Below are 22624 nucleotides of genomic sequence, written 5' to 3' on the forward strand. Positions count from 1 at the left end.
TTTTTAATATAGAAAAATGCTTGAAGTCTTGGTGGAACTCTCAAGAAAGTGACACAGTCCAGCCCTGGCTAAACTGTGCATAATTTCAGGATTCCTCACCAGAAAACCTCCTTTTATACCCTCATCAAATTGTAAACACAGTACACATCCCCTGAGTGTCTTGTCGGGGAGAAAGCAGTATATTCCCTTCAGTCTCTGGGTCTTGTTTGACATCAAACAAATAGATGACCAGATATTTCTCCAGCAAAGATGAATTTATTGGGGATCAGCAGAGAATTGCCATTTAGGGTGTTACAACCGTAGTGAACCACATGCAAGGAAAGAAGAATGCTTTTATAAGGAAGTGGAGAGGGCTATAATAAACAGAATCCATGACTTGTCATTGACTGTGTTGTTGCCAGGAAAAGAGAGAAGTCGTTCTTTTTCCTGTTGGTCTCTGCTATGGTCACAGGGGCTTCCCTGGAGGCTCAGTGCCAAAGAATCTGCCTGCCAATGCAAGAGATGCAGGTTTGATCCCTAGGTAGGGAAGATCCCATGGAGAAGGAAATGGCAGCCCATTCCAGTATTCTTGCCTGGAAATCTAATGGACAGAGGAGCCTGGCAGACTACTGTCCATGTGGTTGCAAAATTGCAAAAGAGTCAGACACGACTTAGCGATTAAAACAACAAACAGAACATGGTCGCGGGACAGGGGAATTTCCCCTTCAGGTCTAAAAGGAAAAAGCCCATGAACAGTGCTCCATAGGGTTTCTTATCAGAGATACAAAAGCTAAACTGCCATGAGATATCAACTCTGAGCACTGGAAAAGACCATGAAAAACGGTCCAGACCAGACATGGTCGTGGGACAGGGGAATTTCCCCTTCAGGTCTCCGGACTCTATTTAATTGAGGTTTCTGTTCACTGATTTTTACAGTCTCCACTTCATGTATGTCCTAAAATTACTTTCAGAACCTTGAATTATTTTTATGATTTGAATCAGCAACCGAACTAAAGGAGAAATCTTAAAGGAGATGTGGCCTTACTGAGCGGCATACTTTCTGGGCTTCACACTCTTCGGCTTAGACGGTGGAAACTTTCTATGTACCAGATAGATTAGCCAAAATCCGAGGTCTTTTTAGGTCTCCTTTTCGTTCCTTTTCTCCCTCACGGCATAATTTTCTTTTTCACAACTCCTTATGTCTGACACATACATACTGCTGCTTCTGCTGCTAAGTCGCTTCAGTCGTGTCCGACTCTGTGCGACCCCATAGACGGCAGCCCACCAGGCTCCCCCATCCCTGGGATTCTCCAGGCAAGAACACTGGAGTGGTTTGCCATTTCCTTCTCCATGATACAAACATAGTAGCCATTAAAACAAGATCACTGATATAAAGAGGCTTCAGGTCATCTCCTCATGGGGTTCATTAGCAATTATCCTGTGTGAAATGCTACCTACATGAAAGTTTCACCATTTTCAAACCTGTCTGACTTCCAAAGGAGTGCAAGTCATCTGGCAGAGATTTTGATGGGAGACTCAAGCTACTAAGTGCTGGTTTCAGTGTAATCCCAGGAGTTAAAAGGAAAAAAAGTTGAATATATATATGTATATACACACATACACTCATTAAGAAGTTTTGTTAGATAGAACAGTAAATATCAATATGAATCATAAACAGGTACACAGAATAGGCCAGAATAGGAAAAACATGTAGGAATGTTTTGGAACAATATAGCATTATGAAGAAATCCAGATTTCTGAAGATAAAAGGTAAATCTATTGTTTTGATTAATTATGGACTAATTTTTATTAATCACGCTGACAGAAATAAAAGGGGAAGAAAGCGTATATACAAGCATACCCGTATTGCATTTGGGTGGTCCTTATTTGGTGGTTAGTTACTTGTGTGTGCTAGGTCACTTCTGTCGAGTTTGACTCTTTGCAACCCCATGGACTGTAGCCCACCAGGCTCCTCTGTCCATGGGATTCTCCAGGCAAGAATACTGGAGTGGATTGCCATTTTCTTCTCCAGGGGATCTTCCCAACCCAGGGATCGAGTCCACATCTCTTATGTCTTCTGCATTGGGAGGTGGGTTCTTTACTACTAACACCACTGGGAAGCCCTATAACTATTGTAATGGGGCTGTACAATCACTATCTGAATAGTATTCAGTTCAGTTCAGTTGCTCAGTCATGTCTGACTCTTTGCAACCCCATGGACTACAGCACACCAGACATCCCTGTCCATCACCAACTCCCAGAGTCTACCCAAACCCATGTTCTCTGAGTCTGTGATGTCATCTAACAATCTCATCCTCTGTCATCTCCTTCTCCTCTCCCCTTCAGTCTTTCCCAGCATCAGTGTCTTTTCAAATGAGTCAGCTCTTTGAAACAGGTGGCCAAAATATTGGAGTTTCAACTTCAATATCAGTCCTTCCAATGAATACTCAGGACTGATTTCCTTTAGGATGGACTGGTTGGATCTCCTTGCAGTCCAAGGGACTCTCAAGAGTCTTCTCCAACACCACAGTTCAAAAGCATCAATTATGCTGTGCTCAGCTTACTTTATAGTCCAACTCTCACATCCATACATGACCACTGGAAAAACCATAGCCTTTACTAGACGGATCTTTGTTGGCAAAGTGGTGTCTCTGCTTTTTAATATGCTGTCTAGGTTGGTCATAACTTTTCTTCCAAGGAGCAAGCATCTTTTAATTTCAAGGCTGCAGTCACCATCTGCAGTGATTTGGAGCCCCCAAAAACAACATCTGTCACTGTTTCCACATCTATTTGCCATGAAGTGATCGGACCAGATGCCATGATCTTAGTTTTCTGAATGTTGAGCTTTAAGCCAACTTTTTCACTCTCCTCTTTCACTTTCATCAAGAGGCTCTTAAGATCTTCGCTTTCTGCGAAGGTGGTGTCATTTGCATATCTGAGGTTATTGATATTTCTCCTGGCAATCTTGATTCCAGCTTGTGCTTCATCCACCCCAGCGTTTCTCATGATATGCTCTGCATATAAGTTAAATAAGCAGGGTGACAATATACAACCTTGACGTATTGCTTTCCCAATTTGGAACCAGCCTGCTGTTCCATGTCCAGTTCTAACTGTTGCTTCCTGACCTGCATACAGATTTCTTAAGAGGCAGGTCAGATGGTCTGGTATTCCCATCTCTTTCAGAATTTTCCACAGTTTATTGTGATCCACATAGTCAAAGGCTTTGGCGTAGTCAATAAAGCAGAAATGGATGTTTTTCTGGAACTCTATGGCTTTTTCAATGATCCAGCAGATGTTGGCAATATGATCTCTGGTTCCTCTGCTTTTTCTAAAAACAGCTTGAACATTTGGAAGTTCACGGTTCACATATTGGTGAAGCCTGGCTTGGAGAATTTTGAGCATTACTTTACTAGCTTGTGAGATAAGTGCAATTGTGCGGTCGTTTGAGCATTCTTTGGCATTGCCTTTCTTTGGGATTGGAATGAAAACTGACCTTTTCCAGTCCTGTGGCCACTGCTGAGTTTTCCAAATTTGCTGGCATATTGAGTGCAACACTTTCACAGCATTATCTTTTAGGATTTTAAATAGCTCAACAGGAATTCCATCACCTCTACTAGCTTTGTTTGTAATAATGCTTCCCAAGCCCTGCTTGGCTTCACACTCTCCGTGAGTGACCATACCATTATGGTTATCCAGGACATTAAAACATTTTTTGTACAGTTCTTTTGTGTATTCTGTCACCTCTTCTTAATCTCTTCTTCTGTTAGGTCCTTGCTGTTTCTGTCCTTTATTGTGCCCATTTTTGCATGAAATGTTCCCTTAGTATCTCTAATTTTCTTGAAGAGATCTCTAGTCTTGCCCATTCTGTTGTTTTCCTCTATTTCTTTGCACTGTTCACGAGGAAGGCTTTCTTACCTCTCTTTGCTATTCTTTGGAACTCTGCATTCAGATGGGAATATCTTTCCTTTTCTCCTTTGTTTTTCGCTTCTCTTCTCTTCTCTTCACAGCTATCTGTAAGGCCTCCTCAGACAACCATTTTGCTCTTTTGCATTTCTTTTTCTTGGGAATAGTCTTGATCCCTGTCTCCTGTACAATGTCACGAACCTCTGTCCATAGTTCATCAGGCACTCTATCTATCAGATCTAATCCCTTGAATCTATTTGTCACTTCCACTGTATAATCATAAGGGATTTGATTTAGGTTATACCTGAATGCTCTGGGGTTTCCCTGGTGGCTCAGAGGGTAAAGCGTCTGCCTGCAATGTGGGAGACCTGGGTTTGATCCCTGGGTCGGGAAGATCCCCTGGAGAAGGCAATGGCAACCCACTCTAGTACTCTTGCCTGGAAAATCCCATGGATGGAGAAGCCTGGTAGGCTACAGTCCTGGTAGGCTACAGTTGCAAAGAGTCGGACACGACTGAGCGACTTCACTTTCACTTTCTTTCATTTTGAATGGTCTAGTGCTTTTCCCTACTACTTCAATATGAATTTGAATTTGACAATAAGGAGTTCATGTTCTGAGCCACAGTCAGCTCCCAGTCTTGTTGTTGCTGACTGTATAGAGTGTCTCCATCTTGGGCTGCAAAGAATATAATCAATCTAATTACGGTATTGACCATCTGGTGATGTCCATGTGTAGAGTCTTCTCTTGTGTTGTTGGAAGAGGGTGTTTGCTATTACCAGTGCATTCTCTTGGCAGAATTCTATTATTCTCTGCCCTGCTTCATTCTGTACACCAAGGCCAAATTTGCCTGTTACTCCAGGTGTTTCTTGACTTCCTACTTTTTCATTCCAGTCCCCTATAATGAAAAGAACATCTTTTTGGGGTCTTAATTTTAGATCTTGTAGGTCTTCATAGAAACGTTCAACTTCAGCTCCTTCAGCATTACTGGTTGGGGCATAGGCTTGGATTACCATGATATTGAATGGTTTGCCTTGGAAACGAACAGAGATCATTCTGTCCTTTTGCGATTGCATCCAAGTACTGCATTTTGGACTCTTTTATTGACTAGGATGGCTACTTCATTTCTTCTAAGGGATTCTTGCCCATAGTAGTAGATATAATGGTCATCTGAGTTAAATTCACCCATTCCAGTCCATTTTAATTTTAGTTCACTGATTCCTAAAAGGTTGACGTTCACTCTTGCCATCTCCTGTTTGATCACTTCCAATTTGCCTTGATTCATGGACCTAACATTCCAGGTTCATATGCAGTATTACTCCTTATAGCACTGGCCCAGGAGAAAGGGGCAGTGACCCCACAAGAGACTGACCCAGACTTGCCCATGAGTGTCCAGGAGTCTCCAGCAGAGACATGAGTCAGTGGTGGCCTGCTGCAGGGCTGGGGCACTGAGTGTAGCAGTACATGCATGGGACCTTTTGAAGAAGGTCCCCATTATCTTCATTACCTCCATGTAGTTTGGCCCCAGGTAAATAGCAGGGAGGGAACACAGATCCACCCATCAACAGAAAATGGAACTAAAGATTTACTGAGCATGGCCCTGCCCATCAGAACAAGACCCACTTTCCCCCTCAGTCTCTCCCATCAGGAACCTTCCATAAGCCTCTTATCCTTCTCCATCAGAGGGCAGACAGACTTAAAACCACAATCACAGAAAACTAACCAATCTGATCACATGGACCACAGCCTTGTCTAACTCAATGAAAGCATGAGCCATGCCATGTAGGGCCACCCAAGGTGGACAGATCATGGTGGAGAGTTCTGACAAAATGTGGGTCTACTGGAGAAAGGAATGGCAAATCACTTCAGTATTCTTGCCTTGAGAACCCCAAGAACAGTATGAAAAGTATTAAGTAGCTACTTACTGGAGATCAGTGGAGAAATAACTCCAGAAAGAATGAAGGGATAGAGCCAAAGCAAAAATCCACACCCAGTTGTGGATGTGACTAGTGATAGAATCAAGGTCTGATGCTGTAAAGAGCAATATTGCATGGGAACCTGGAGTGTTAGGTCCATGAGTCAAGACAAATTGGAAGTGGTCAAACAGGAGATGGCAAGAGTGAAAGCTGACATTCTAGGAATCAGCGAACTAAGATGGACTGGAATGGGTGAATTTAACTCAGATGACCATTATATCTACTACTGTGGGCAGGAATCCCTTAGAAGAAATGGAGTAGGCATCATGGTCAACAAAAGAGTCCGAAATGCAGTACTTGGATGTGATCTGAAAAATGACAGAATGATCTCTGTTCATTTCCAAGGCAAACCATTCAATATCATGGTAATCCAAGCCTATGCCCCAACCAGTAATGCTGAAGGAGCTGAAGTTGAACCGTTCTATGAAGACCTACAAGATCTTTTAGAACTAACACCCAAAAAAGATGTCCTTTGCATTATAGGGGACTGGAATGAAAAAGTAGGAAGTCAAGAAATACCTGGAGTAACAGGCAAATTTGGCCTTGGAGTACGGAATGAAGCAAAGGCAAAGGGCAAAGGCTAATAGAGTTTTGCCAAGAGAACGCACTGGTCATAGCAAACACCCTCTTCCAACAACACAAGAGAAGACTCTACACATGGACATCACCAGATGGTCAACACTGAAATCAGATTGATTATATTCTTTGCAGCCAAAGATGGAGAAGCTCTATACAGTCAGCAAAAACAAGACCAGGAGCTGACTGTGGCTCAGATCATGAACTCCTTATTGCCAAATTCAGACTTAAACTGAAGAAGGTAGGGATAACCACTAGACCATTCAGGTATGACTTAAATCAAATCCCTTATGACTATACAGTGGAAGTGAGAAATAGATTTAAGGCACTAGATCTGATAGACAGAGTGCCTGATGAACTATGGACGGAGGTTCGTGACATTGTACAGGAGACAGGGGATTAAGACTATCCGCATGGAAAAGAAATGCAAAAAGGCAAAATGGCTGTCTGAGGAGGCCCTACAAATAGCTGTGAAAAGAAGAGAAGCGAAAAGCAAAGGAGAAAAGGAAAGATATTCCCATCTGAATGCAGAGTTCCAAAGAATAGCCAGGAGAGATAAGAAAGCCTTCCTCAGTGATCAATGCAAAGAAATAGAGGAAAACAACAGAATGGGAAAGACTAGAGATCTCTTCAAGAAAATTAGAGATACCAAGGGAAAGTTTCATTTAAGATGGGCTAGATAAAGAACAGAAATGGTATGAACCTAACAGAAGCAGAAGATATTAAGAAGAGGTGGCAAGAATACACAGAAGAACTGTACAAAAAAGATCTTCACGACCCAGATAATCACAATGGTGTGATCACTCACCTGGAGCCAGACATCCTGGAATGTGAAGTCAAGTGGGCCTTAGGAAGCATCACTATGAACAATGCTAGTGGAGGTGATGGAATTCGAGCTGAGCTATTTCACATCCTGAAAGATGATGCTGTGAAAGTGCTGCACTCAGTATGCCAGCAAATTTGGAAAACTCAGTATTGGCCATAGGACTGGAAAAGGTCAGTTTTCATTCCAATCCCAAAGAAAGGCAATGCCAAAGAATGCTCAAACAACTGCACAATTGCGCTCATCTCACACACTAGCAAAGTAATGCTCAAAATTCTCCAAGTCAGGCTTCAGCAATAGGTGAACCGTGAACTTCCAGATGTTCAAGCTGGTTTTAGAAAAGGCAGAGGAACCAGAGATCAAATTGCCAACATCTGCTGGATCATCAAAAAAGCAACAGAGTTCCAGAAAAACATCCATTTCTGCTTTATTGACTATGCCAAAGCCTTTGACTGTGTGGATCACAATAAACTGCGGAAAATTCTGAAAGAGATGGGAATACCAGACCATCTGACCGGTCTCTTGAGAAACCTGTATGCAGGTCAGGAAGCAACAGTTATAACTGTACATCGAACAAGAGTCTGGTTGCAAATTGGGAAAGGAATACATCAAGGCTGCCTATTGTCACCCTGCTTATTTAACTTATATGCAGAGTACATCATGAGAAACCCTGGGCTGGAAGAAGCACAAGCTGGAATCAAGATTGCTGGGAGAAACATCAATAACCTCAGATATGCAGACGATACCACCTTTATGGCAGAAAGTGAAGAAGAACCAAAAAGCCTCTGGATGAAAGTGAAGGAGGAGAGTGAAAAAGTTGGCTTACAGCTTAACAATCAGAAAACTAAGATCATGGCATCTGGTCCCATCACTTCATGGGAAATAGATGGGGAAACAGTGGAAACAGTGAAGACTTTATTTTTGGGTGCTCCAAAATCACTGCAGATGGTGATTGCAGCCGTGAAATTAAAAGACGCTTACTCCTTGAAAGGAAAGTTATGACCAACCTAGATAGCATATTAAAAAGCAGAGACATTACTTTGCCAACAACGGTCCATCTAGTCAAGGCTATGATTTTTCCAGTGGTCATGTATGGATGTGAGAGCTGGACTGTGAAGAAAGCTGAGCACCACAGAATTGATGCTTTTGAACTGTGGTGTTGGAGAAGATTCTTGAGAGTCCCTTGAACTGCAAGGAGATCCAACCAGTCCATCCTAAAGGAGATCAGTCCTGGGTGTTCATTGGAAGGACTGATGCTGAAGCTGAAAGTCCAATACTTTGGCCACCTCATGCGAAGAGTTGACTCATTGGAAAAGACCCTGATGCTGGGAGGGATTGGGGGCAGGAGGAGAAGGGGATGACAGAGGATGAGATGGCTGGATGGCCTCACCGACTTGATGCACATGGGTTTGGGTAGACTCGGGATTTGTTTCTGGACACAGAGGCCTGGCGTGCTGCGATTCATGGGGTCGCAAAAAGTTGGACACAACTGAGTGACTGAACTGGACTGAAGTACCTACAGCTAAAGATTGTGCTGTATGATTGAGCATTTGAGTGCATTTACTAAACAAGAGTCCATACCATCTAGAAATTTCTATTTGGTGGTGAAACAGTGCAATGTTACCATTATACCCATCTATGGAGGTCTGTCAGAATATGAAGTATTATTGGATTACTGTTGAAGTTTTAGGGAAGTCATCTATCCACATTAAATAGTAAGTGGGCCTGGGGCAAGTCATTATTCATCTTGACTGTAATTGAAACTTTACCAAAGAGATACCAGGATGGAAATCCAGTTTTAATCTGCTTAAATCAACCTTTTGGCTAAAGAGCAATTCTCTTCTAGCAAAGTGGAAAAATCATAACATTCAACTATGAATGATAAATTTTTACTCAGTTAATGCTTCCTCAGATGACTCCTCTTACCAGAACCCTAAACTTAGTTCTAAATTAACTCAAAGCATTATTTAACATTTTTATTTTTTGTGTATTTACTCATTTTTACTACAGTTTTTAAAGTTTATACTCCTTTTGCAGTTATTTCAAAACATTGGTTATATTTCCCATTTGTAAAATACAACCATGTAGCCTATTTTACATCCAACAGTTGATTTCTCCTACCCTCCCACCTTTATACTGCCCCTCCCCTTCCTTTCCCCACTGTTAACCAGTAGTACTCTATATCTGTGAGACAGCTTCATTTTTCTTATATTCATTACTTTGTTGTATTTTTTAGATTCCTTGTAATATCATCCAGTATTCTTTCTGTCTGTCTCATTTCACGTAGCATAATGGCCTTCCAAGTCCATCCATTGTTGCCAAAACATTATTTAAATTTCACCACAGTGGAAGATTTATGTAGGATACAATAAGTAACTTGTTTTTTATTACAATATTTATACTCAGTTCCTATTATTGACTGGGGGCTTCCCAGGTGACACTGTTGGTAAAGAACCTGCCTGTCGATGTAGGAGACGTTAAGAGATGTGGGTTCAATCCCTGGGTCAGGAAGATCCCCTGGAAAACTCGTGATTCCCACTAGTGGAGAAGGGCATGGCAACCCACTCCAGTATTCTTGCCTGGAAAATCCCCATAGACAGGGGACTCTGGTGGGCTACAGTCCATAGCGTCACAGAGAGTCAGAGACAACTGAAGCAGTAGCACTCATTATTGACTGCCTGGGACCCAGATAGAGCCTAGACAATTGATTTTTTGTTTACCTACATGCTTGATCACAGCCATTTCAATTTTTGGTAGTTTTGACCAGTATGTGTGAATGCAGCCACGTGACCCTGAACGACCAATGTCATCAGCGCTCTCCACCTCATTTCCTTTTCTGTAGAACAAGAACATTTGTCCCTCACAGTTCTCAAATTCTGCATGTTTATAGTGATTAACTTGGTTGCCCTAGCTGTGGAATTGAAGATTCTTAAAGAGATCTTTAGTAAACATGTGAAAAAGGGAACAGCCCTGGCCAGGAACCTAGCAGTACCTTAGGACTAATTCTCATTCTAGAACTGAAGAAATTTGAGGAAAGAATATAGAGGGAAGACTTTTATTCTTTGGTTAGTTCTTCAGGGCCCATTATTTTTCCCTTAGGCTAGAATGATAGGATCATGTAGACATTCTTAAGTTGGTTCATAATTGTGAGTAATATAATTGATGTAACTATAACTGAACTTGGAATTAGAGTGAATGAGCAAGAGAAAGAATAATAAATCATTGAAAGGAAGAGTTTTCAGTGATACATATAGTGAATTCATTCTGAAGAGGATTTGGATCAAAGACTTCCCACTGCCCAGAAAATGTGGCAGTTGAAACAAAGGTGTAGAGATTCCTGTTCATCTTTTTACAAACAGTGTGCTACAAAGTTACACAGTAGCCTTGTAGTTCTATAAAGGGATTTAAGGAATTCTTATAACACAGCAGATAAACTTTTCTTACCATAGGACTGAGGCTGCTTAATTTCTAAGTCAGGTTCCTTGGCCATAACATGAAGAAAATGTCTTACCTACGTTAAGGATGGTTAAGAGAATTAAATACCAAAGCTTTTTAGCACTATCTCTACCCCCAGGAATCACTCCTTAAATCATAATATTATGATTATTGTCACTTATCATTACCTTTAATTTAGAAAAGAACATATGCTTTTGCTTATTACTACTGTCTACATTAACTTAATAAATCTTGTTTTTCTTGAGTGAATCCTTATGTGCACATAAGTAGAGATAGTGATTCTGAGTTTTAAAGTAATGCCATACACTTTCAAACTTCAAAGGAGTAAAGCAATAAATGTATTTATGGCCAAAACTGCTTTATTCTTCAAATATCCAGTTTCCGTAAAATTGTCTCACTTTTCTGCTTCTCTTTGAAATACAGAAATAGTCTCTTTCTTTCTGGAGGAAGAAAATGGATCTTGTTTTTTTTTTCTAAATATTTTATTCTTTAGTTATTAAGACATTAATTGGGAAAGGGAAAGTGAAAAAAGTGAAACTGCTAGTCGCTGAGTTTTGTCCGACTCTTTGTGACTCGCATGGACTGTAGTCTGTTCCTCTGTCCATGGAATTCTCCAGGCAAGAGTCCTGGAGCAGGTAGCCATTCCCTTCTCCAGGGGATCTTCTCAACCCAGGGATCGAACCTGGCTCTCCCACATTGCAGGCAGGTTCTTTTCCATCTGGGCCACCAACTGTTGATCTGCTCAGTGTTCTCTGAGCTTCCGTGTGCTTGAGTACATTAATTATATTTTCTCTTATCAGAAAATTCAATGTGACACGATCATGATCATTCAACAAACATTTATTAAGCACTAGTCTGTGCCAGGTCGTATGTTTCCAAGAGTTTGTGACACTCGGTGGAAGTGATTTATTTAAATCTGTTTACCAGTTGATTTCAGAAATCACCACTTATTTGGTGGTGTTCACCAAGTCAATCGCTTGCAATCACTGGAAGAAGAGTGACGCTGTGTGAACAATAAGGTCTCTCATGAGTCAGCAATACGTGACAGTCGTTGGGGGAAATATACAAAGCCCTTTACAAGTAATGCTCTTTGGGTGAATGCATTTTTCTTTTTGTATTACATCTCGGAACTTATTTTTCAGCCCTTGAGTGAGGAGTACCCATTTTAAAAGAAACATTGCTTTATCATATCAGAAAGTACTCACTTGTTCAGTTATTTGTAATACATGGCCTCTGTTACTTTCTATTGAATTGTACTCTACGAAAACTTTGTGGTTTTGTTCTTTATGGCATTATCGATAGTATTGTTCACTTCTCCTTGGTACGCTAATAAATGTGCAGGATATGCAGATTCTATTCTATTTACCTAGACCTTACTGACTAAAAGTCTCACCTAAACCTAACAAAGAGAAAAAAGGACTCATAAGATCCTGTGTTCCATCTTTTTTTTTTATTACTCTCCTTTCATCTCTCCATTATTTTTTCTTTTTTATCTTTTTTATTTCTGAAATTTATTTTTCTGAAAATATTCTAGACTTGTTAAAAATTACCATTTTTAGATTTTCATTAAAAATAACAATGTAACAACTAGGACCTATTGTGTAACACATGGGACTCTGTACTCAGTCCAGTGCCAACCTGGATGAGAGGGAGGCTTGGAGGAGAATGGATATGTGTGTATATGGCTGAGTCCCTTCACTACTCACCTGAAACTGCCCCAAGATTGCTAATCGGCTCTACGCCAATACAAAATAAAAAGCTTAAAGTTTGAAAAATAATCAGCTTACTAATATATGAGGAAGCCAATTAAAAAATTATTATGTTATTTGTCACAAATGAAGATGGACGTTAGCTGAAAATTTCCTATGGATTCTTATATAATTTAGTAGTAAAAATGGGTGAAGTTCTGTTAGATTCAACTGTCCTTAAAACTTGATTCTCTTGAGTTTGCCTTTTGGCTTAGAATGCCTGAGCTCTTGGTTGTTCTCCTAATTTCATACATTATGTTGATAAAACACTCTTCAGAAACAAACAAGTTCTTTAAAAGTATTTGTTGGTGGGTAGGTATTTCCTGAAATGTGAGTTCTTTTTTTTTTACTTTATTTTTTAATTAAGGGATAACTGCTTTACAGAAGTTTGTTGTTTTCAAACCTCAGCATGAATCAGCCATAGGTATACAGCCCCTCCCTCTTGAACCTCCCTCCCATCTCCCTCCCCATCCCACCCCTCTAGGTTGATACAGAGTCCCTGTTTGAGTTTCCTGAGACACAGCAAATTCCTGTTGGCTATCGATTTTATATACGGTAATGTAAGTTTCCATGTTACTCTTGCCATACATCTCACCCTCTCCTCCCCCCTCCCCATGTCCATAAGTCTGTTCTCTATGTCTGTTTCTCCGTTGCTACTCTGCAAATAAATTCTTCGGTACCATCTTTCTCGATTCCGTATATATGTGTTAGTATATGATATTTCTCTTTCTCTTTCTGATTACTTCACTCTGTGTAATAGGCTCTAGGTTCATCCACCTCATTAGAACTAACTCAAATGTGTTCCTTTTTATGGCCAAGTAATATTCCATTGTGTATATGTACCAAAACTTCTTTATCCATTCATCTGTCTATGGACATCTAGGTTGCTTCCGTGTTCTAGCTATTGTAAATAGTGCTTCAGTGAACAATGGGATACATGTGTCTTTTTCAGTATTGGTTTCCTCAGGGTATATGCCTAGGAGTGGCATTTGCTGGGTCGTATGGTGCTTTTATTTCTAGTTTTTTAAGGAATCTCCATACCGCCATCCATAGTGGCTGTGTCAATTTACATTCCCACCAACAGTGCAAGAGGTTTCCCTTTTCCCCACCCCCTCTCCAGCATTTATTGTGTGTAGACTTTTTGATGAGGGCCATTCTGACCAGTTAGAGGTGATATCTCGTTGTAGTTTTGATTCACATTTCTCTAATAATGAGCAATATTGAACATCTTTTCATGTGTTTGTTAGCCATCTGTATGTCTTCTTTGGAGAAATGTCTGTTTAGGTCTTTTTCCCACTTTTTGATTGGGTTGTTTATTTTTCTGGTATTGAGTTGTATGACTGCTTGTATATTTTGGAAATGAATCCTTTGTCAGTTGTTTCATTTGCTATTATTTTCTCCCATTCTGAGGGCTGTCCTTTTACCTTGCTTATAGTTTCCTTTGCTGTGCAAAAGCTTTTAAGTTTAATCTTATTTACTGTTGTTTTCATTTCCATTACTCTAGGTGGTGGGTCATAGAGGATCTTGCTTTGTGTCCAGTGTTCTGCCTATGTATTCTCCAAGTTTTATATAGTTTCTGGTCTTTCATTTAGGTCTTTAATCCATTTTGAGTTTATCTTTGTGTATGGTGTTAGGAAGCATTCTAATTTCATTTTTTTACATGTAGCTGTCCAGTTTTCCCAGCAGCACTTATTGGAAAGGCTGTCTTTGCCCCATTGTATATTTTTGCCTCCTTTGTCAAAAATAAGGTACCCATAGGTTCAGTTCAGTTCAGTCACTCAGTCGTGTCAGACTCTATGCAACCCCACGGACTGTAGTATGCCAGGCCTCCCTATCCATCACCAACTCCTGAAGTTTACTTAAATACATGTCCGTTGAGTTGGTGATGCCATCCAACCAAATCATCCTCTGTCATCCCCTTCTCCTCTTGCCTTCAGTCTTTCCCAGCATCAGGATCTTTTCAAATGAGTCAGTTTTTCACATCAAGTGACCAAAGTATTGGAGTTTCAGCTTCAACACCAGTCCTTTAGGATGGACTGGTTGGATTGCCTTGCAGTCCAAGGGACTCTCAAGTCTCCTCCAACACCACAGTTCAAAAGCATCAATTCTTCCCTCGGCTTTCTTTATAGTCCAACTCTGACATCTATACATGACTACTGGAAAAACCATAGCTTTGACTAGAAGGACCTTTGTTGGCAAAGTAATGGGTTTATTTCTGGGCTTTCTATCTTGTTCCATTGGTCTATGTTTCTGTTTCTGTGCCAGTACCATACTGTCTTGATGACAGTAGCTTTATAGTATAACCTGAAGTCAGAAAGGTTGATTCCTCCAGCTCCATTCTTCTTTCTCAAGACTGCTTTGGCCATTTGGGGTCTTTTGTGTTTCCATATGAATTGTGAAATTTTTTGTTCTAGTTCTTTGAAAAATGCCATTGGTGATTTGATAGGGACTGCATTGAATCTGCAGATTGCATTTGGTAGTATAGTCATTTTCACAATATTGATTCTTCCCACCCAGGAACATGGAATATCTCTCCATCTGTTTATGTCATCTTTGATTTCTTTCATCAGTGGCTTATAATTTTTTGCATACAGTTCTTTTGTCTCCTTTGGTAAGTTTATTCCTAGATATTTTATTTTTTTTTGTTACAATGGTGAATGAGATTGATTCCTTAATTTCTCTTTCTAATATTTCATTGTTAGTATATAGGAATGCAAGTGATGTCTGTGTACTGATTTTGTATCTGGAGACTTTGCTAAATTCACTGATTAGCTCTAGTAATTATCTGATAATATCTTTAGGGTTTTCTGTGTATCTTGTCATCAGCAAACAGCGAGTTTTACTTCTTCTTTTCCAATCTGGATTCCTTTTATTTCTTTTTCTTCTCTGATTGCTGTAGCTAGGACTTCCAAAACTATTTTGAATAATAGTGGTAAAAGTGGCACCCTTGTCTTGTTCCTGATCTTAGGGTGAATGCTTTCACTTTTTTCCATTGAGAATAATGTTTGCTGTGGTCTTATCATATATGGCCTTTATTATGTTGAGGTAGGTTCCTTCTTTGCCCATTTTTGAAGCATTTTAATCATAAATGGGTGCTGAAGACACCCGTTTATGTGGATGTGTTCCACATAAGATGTGTTCCATCTTTTTTTTTTAAATCTCCTTTCATCTCTCCATTCTTAATACTGCCTCAGTTCTGTTTGTTTCTTAGAGTATTTTAAAACAAATCCAAGACATAATTTCACCCATAAATATTAACAGATAAGAACTTTTAAAATTATGACTGATAACTTTCTGATTTTATTAAAGATTTTTTTAAAAAGAAAACAGTCTGTTCAAATAAGGATCCCCAAAAGTTCAACATGTTATATTTAATTATGTCTCTCAAGTTGCTTTTAATATAGAACAGCCCTAGATTTTTATTTCTTAGCACTGACATTTTGAAGAAAGAAAGTCAGCTGTCCTACAGAATGTCCTGGGCTTCCCAGGTGGCTCAGTGATAAAGAATCTGCCTGCCAAGCTGGAGACATGGGTTCAAAACCTGGGTGGGGAAGATCCCCTGGAAAAGGAAATGGCAACTCACTCCAGTATTCTTGCCTGGAGAATCCCATGGACAGAGGAGCCTGGCAGGCTACAGTCCACAGGGTTGCAAAGAGTCAGACACAACTTAGCGACTGAATTACAACAGAATGTTTCACAGTTTGGCTTTATCCCCTATCTTTCCTATAGCAGGTAGAACAATCAGATATTTGATGAGATTCAACCTCAAGGTTTTAGGCCATTGTACTGTAAGAAGTTCTGTGTTCTTCCTATTGCACTGTATGATGTCTGACAATTAGGCTTATTATTAATGACTATACTGAAATTTAATACCTGCCTTCCCTGGTGAAGATGTCAGGAATCCATCTTTTGGGAGCCATAATTCATGTAGCTTGATTTTAGTGTCTTAAATCATTAAGTGTTTCTCCAAAATCCTTTTTTAGTATCATTAGTCTATTAGGAAGATGCCATTTTTAAAGGCTTTCTTGTCCTAGGATACAGGTCTGTCACCTAGTTTTTCTATTTCCAATAAAATGGTTCTTTTAAATTAATCTATCTAAATTGTCCAACAAACTCTGAAAATTCTCTTGGTAAAAATGTTTCTTTTTGTGCTTCAGTACCATGTTGATGAAATGTTTAGAGTTACAGAGCCCCAAAAGAAAAGACATCTATCCTGACATGAGTTAGCCTGCATGGCCTACTTTATCAGGGGAGGAGTCAATAGCCACCATGTTTCCAAATGGACTAAAGTGTCTCTCTTCAATGAAGGGGGCACATTCCCAAGAGTATATTTTCAGTGAGTTCGAAGAGAAGAGTGGTATAAAAGCTGGTGAATAAATATACATTTCTAAAGAATAAAGATAAATTGCTTAAAGATCTTTATTTCACAAGATTTTGTTTTTCTCCCTGTTCATAGGAAGAAATCTTTCCTGTTTTCAGCTCTGTATGCTGCCTTTGTCTTTGGTGGTCGGCACCTAATGAACAAACGGGCGAAGTTTGAACTGAGGAAGCCATTAGTGCTCTGGTCTCTGACCCTTGCAGTCTTCAGGTAGGTTGTTTTTTGGTTTTTTTCCATTTTCCAAATAAAATCCATCTATTTCATCAGATTAGCTGAAAGACAACAACGCTTAATCCTGCATCTCATATTGTTTATTATTAAGGATGTAAAATAACACCACATCCCGAGAGAAAGGCTTCCTGCAGCCAAGCTTGCCGTGCTCTATTCATTTTGAGAAGCCGTCTCCTCTCTTGTCCAAACTGTGCGTGCGGTAACTCAGTTTATGTCTTAGGACCGGAAGCAGTACATCAGTTCCATTTTTTTTGGCGTATAAATGTTGATATGGGGGTAAATGGAAAGCTGCAACAGTAAACTGTGGAAGGGTATGGCAGTGTTCAGATGGGGTGGGCATATGCTTACTGACTGGTACATAGTCAAAAGTGACTTTTGGGCATTTAATGAGACACTGGACCAGAGAATGCTTCTGTTCCATATCCCCAAAGCATCCTCCACCTGAACTGACTAACAGGCATATGCTTATGCATTCAGGTCTTACTTTGCATCAGACAAAACTCGTCATAGAGGCTGGTCAGGATCAGGCCTGGTCTCTCCAGAAATCTCTGCCAGCCAACATACAGACATACTCCTGGAAACCTGAAGGAACATGTCTAGTTTTGTAATGTTTGGTGATTTGACAATCATAAGATGAATTAGCACACAGCTGGTATCCAAACAGGTGCCAGAACTTATTTACAGTGCTAACAAAGGCACCTAGAATAGGTGTTTTGCTTGTCAAAACAAGCAGGTTGATAACTAGGCTTGGGGCGGGTAGGGAAGCAGATATAAATATGCTACAGAATAAAAACCTATTCTTTCTAATATATAGGAGTATTTCTACTTTTCTTGTATTACATATTAACAGTTCTACTTCTCCAGTGGTTCAGGGGTAAAAAGTCCGCCTGCAATTCAGGAACCACAGTAGACACGGACTTCGATCCCTGGGTCAGGAAGATCCCCTGGAGGAGGGCGTGGCAACCCACTCCAGTATTCTTGCCTGGAGAATCCCATGGACAGAGGAGCCTGGCGGGCTACAATCCATGGGGTCGCAAAGAGTCGGACATGACTGAAGCGACTTAGCATGCACCGCTAAGGAGAAATACGTGGAATCATTAAAAGCCTCATTCATCACTTAAGGCTTTTTAAAGATGATCAGGCAGGAAAAGGATTTTCAGAAACTTTGATCTGCACATTTCCATCAGGCTGGCTCCCTGCATCTGAAACACTGATCTGCTTGCTACTGCAGGCACTCTATATTTTGGGGCATTTCATAAGGCACTACATGGGAGATACTTGTGATTTGAACTGATCACTAAAGACTTCTTCCGTTTCATATGTATCAGGTCCTCATTCTCTAATACAAAGCAGCATTTTCATTTTTATTTACATTGAAGGTTCACAGTCTGTCTCACCTTAAGTACTTTGATATTTGAAGGAAAAATTATCTTGATGATGCCTTTCAGCATTTTATAGATCTTTCAACATCCCCTGAACCTTTATCTTCTGTTTTTTTTAACCTTAGCACATATAAGAGGGAAGAAGAAAGTCCAGGGACCCCCATGCACCTGTTCTCCTGCTTAAGCAGTTATCAACACTGTTTCATCTATATTCCCACCAACTTCTTCCTTGACCCAAATTAGTGGGAACTATTACAGACTCAATTACTTCTGAATGAAATGATACTGCTTCTAAAAGTTAAGTAGCCTTACTAGACTGGTCAGTGTCATTATCTCACCTAAATTAGTAATAATTCTTTCTTATTGAGGGTCCCATTTTCTCCAGTCGTTTCAATTTTTTTTTTTTTTTACAATTTATTTTTAAGAATTTTGACCCAATGGACATATACACACTACTATATATAAAATAGTCAACTGATAAGGACCTAAAAAAAAGTAAAGAATCCTCAAAAAAAGTAAAGAATCCTCACCCAAACGGGTCCACACTTTTCCATTGGTTGATTTAACTTAGAGGTTTTATCCTTCCTTCCACTTCCAATCCATTGTTCAGATAATCCAAATTGTTTCTCTTTTAGAGTTTCCCCAGACAGGATGTTACTGATTGCGTTCTTCTGAAACCCTGTATTCTTTGTTAGGCAACAGAGCTAGAAATTTTATTATATTTAGATTTAATAGGACTTTTTATAAGAAGTTAGTGAAACAAAGGCAAGGATAAATACTTGATTCTTTGCTCATATTTAGCAGTTTCAAAAAAATTGATTACTTAGCATTTGAATAATAATGGGTGTTTTTAAGTATCATTATGAAGTTACAGAATTATACTTTTTTACATGTCAGTGAGTGTGAGGTGAATTTGGATTTGATGTATCGTAGTCCAATGCTGCTATTCTTTTTGTTGCTAAGTTAACCCCTGTTTGACCAGAGGGAGTGCCTTCAGATTGGCTCCTCAATCCTTTCCCCATCCTGAGTAGTACTCATAGCTTGATTTTGTGTATGTGTGTGTATTTTGGGGTGTGTATGTGATTGGGGGTGGGGGTGGGAATGACAAGCCATTTCAGGCCAAACATGTTGGCATATCCTTGTCCAGAACTGGAATCAGTCATTTCTCAAAAGATCCCAAATTCCTGTGGGAGAAGGAGATAGTATTTAGAAATAACTCTAAGTACTAGCGGTGATTATTGTCACTAAGTTCTTATATTTAGGCCTCTCAGAGAGCAGAAATAGAAAATTATTCATTATTTTGAAAGAATGTATCCAGAGTTAGTATTCATACTTCTGATTCATATTTATGACTAGAGAGTTTTTACGTAATAGATTTCTCCTTCTTCCTATGCCAAAACCCAGGTTCCCAAGGTCAGTACTTACTTACACGATAGAACATATGCAATAGTCATTAACACTACCATCTTTTTTAGATCAACAAGTTTCTGTTTCATCTTTAATTTCCTTAATTCTGTTGGTTAGTTCACTTTCTTCAGAGCCATGTATAAAATTTTGTATAAAATTTTAAAAGCTACAGAAAGGTGTCCAAGCATGGACTCTCTTGGGTCTTATAAAAATTGATCATAATATTCTAATCAGTTATTTGGAAACATTATAATGGAATTCTGTGGTTGTATTAATTGAACATGGTCCCATGTTAGGAAGAGTATATTAAGATTTCTCTGTGCTGAACTAGACCAAAGAATTTCACAATTTGTATGGAAATACAAAAAACCTCAAATAGCCAAAGTAATCTTGAGAAAGAAGAATGGAACTGGAGGAATCAATCTGCCTGACTTCAGACTCTACTACAAAGCCACAGTCATCAAGACAGTATGGTACTGGCACAAAGATAGAAATATAGATCAATGGAACAGAATAGAAAGCCCAGAGATAAATCCACGAACCTATGGACACCTTATCTTTGACAAAGGAGGCAAGGATATACAATGGAAAAAAGACAACCTCTTTAACAAGTGGTGCTGGGAAAACTGGTCAACCACTTGTAAAAGAACGAAACTAGAACACTTTCTAACACCATACACAAAAATAAACTCAAAATGGATTAAACATCTAAATGTAAGACCAGAAACTATAAAACTCCTAGAGGAGAACATAGGCAAAACACTCTCCGACATAAATCACAGCAAGATCCTCTATGATCCACCTCCAAGAATATTGGAAATAAAAGCAAAGCTAAACAAATGGGACCTAATGAAACTTAAAAGCTTTTGCAGTACAAAGGAAACTATAAGTAAGGTGAAAAGACAGCCCTCAGATTGGGAGAAAATAATAGCAAATGAAGCAACAGACAAAGGATTAATCTCAAAAATATACAAGCAACTCCTGCAGCTCAATTCCAGAAAAATAAATGACCCAATCAAAAAATGGGCCAAAGAACTAAACAGACATTTCTCCAAAGAAGACATACAGATGGCTAACAAACACATGAAAAGATGCTCAACATCACTCATTATTAGAGAAATGCAAATCAAAACCACAATGAGGTACCATTACACGCCAGTCAGGATGGCTGCTATCCAAAAGTCTACAAGCAATAAATGCTGGAGAGGGTGTGGAGAAAAGGGAACCCTCTTACACTGTTGGTGGGAATGCAAACTAGTACAGCCGCTATGGAGAACAGTGTGGAGATTTCTTAAAAAACTGGAAATAGAACTGCCATATGACCCAGCAATCCCACTTCTGGGCATACACACTGAGGAAACCAGATCTGAAAGAGACACGTGCACCCCAATGTTCATCGCAGCACTGTTTATAATAGCCAGGACATGGAAGCAACCTAGATGCCCATCAGCAGACGAATGGATAAGGAAGCTGTGGTACATATACACCATGGAATATTACTCAGCCATTAAAAAGAATTCATTTGAACCAGTCCTAATGAGATGGATGAAGCTGGAGCCCCTTATACAGAGTGAAGTAAGCCAGAAAGATAAAGAACATTACAGCATACTAACACATATATATGGAATTTAGAAAGATGGTAATGATAACTCTATATGCAAGACAGAAAAAGAGACACAGAAATACAGAACAGACTTTTGAACTCTGTGGGAGAATGTGAGGGTGGGATATTTCAAAAGAACAGCATGTATACTATCTATGGTGAAACAGATCACCAGCCCAGGTGGGATGCATGAGACAAGTGCTCCGGCCTGGTGCACTGGGAAGACCCAGAGGAATCGGGTGGAGAGGGAGGTGGGAGCGGGGATCGGGATGGGGAATACGTGTAAATCCATGGCTGATTCATATCAATGTATGACAAAACCCACTGAAATGTTGTGAAGTGATTGGCCTCCAACTAATAAAAAATAAATTAAAAAAAAAGATTTCTCTGTGCTTAATTCTGATCAACAGTGCATTGAATGAAAAGACTAAATACAGAATGAATTTTTTAATGGAATGTTTATGTAAATTTTACTCCTAGATATAAAACAATGTGCTGTTCATTAATGCATTTAAGTATTTGTAAAAATATCTAAAAAGATAATAGAAGAAAATATACTCAATTCTTACATCTATGGAAAGGGAGAGGAGACAGGTTTTTAAATGCCCACTATTTACTGGAAAATAAACAGAAAAAATTTCAGAGCTTATAGAGGTTGGTTTTAGTGAACCAGTAATCTAGAGGAAAAAGGATTTAAATTTCTTGTGATGCCTTGTCTTCTTATTCAAAAGAAACGAAACAAGCATCATGTTGACAGCTCAGTTCTGGATATTGGGTGTTTATTATTCTTTGTGCTTTACTGCATTTGCATCATTTTCTAAAATATAAACACATGCATACACAATCTCATACACAGCTTAGAGAATCTCAAGTGATACTTGCTCTTTTAGAATCCAAATAGCTTTTGAATGAAATTGACATAAAGCATCAAAAATTTATATAAAGCATCAAAAAGATAAGCTCACAAATGTTTTTATGAGTATTAATAAAAATTCTCCAATCTAGGCCATATATTAATAAAATAACTTATTATATTCTTATTCTTATGAATAATAATGCTATTATTAGAATGTTTGTAGAAAATTATGACTCTTATTTTATTATATTCACAAATTTTCAAATTCACCTATAAATGGTGTTTAATATATAAGTATATAAAGTCCTT

At 39.2% G+C, this 22624-nt stretch overlaps 1 protein-coding gene across 2 annotated transcripts in view; it reads left to right on the plus strand.

Moving 5' to 3' along the window:
• The window catches only part of ELOVL6 (ELOVL fatty acid elongase 6), a 138496-nt gene that overhangs the window by 70549 nt on the left and 45323 nt on the right, over positions 1-22624 (plus strand). For both annotated transcript variants that reach the window (XM_061164212.1, XM_061164211.1), the window contains exon 3: positions 16915-17046. In XM_061164212.1, coding sequence (XP_061020195.1) covers positions 16915-17046 — 132 coding nt within the window. The remainder of the gene's footprint in view (positions 1-16914; positions 17047-22624) is intronic.

Source organism: Dama dama, chromosome 17 (genome assembly GCF_033118175.1).
Source record: "Dama dama isolate Ldn47 chromosome 17, ASM3311817v1, whole genome shotgun sequence".
NCBI classification, from domain to species: domain Eukaryota; kingdom Metazoa; phylum Chordata; class Mammalia; order Artiodactyla; family Cervidae; genus Dama; species Dama dama.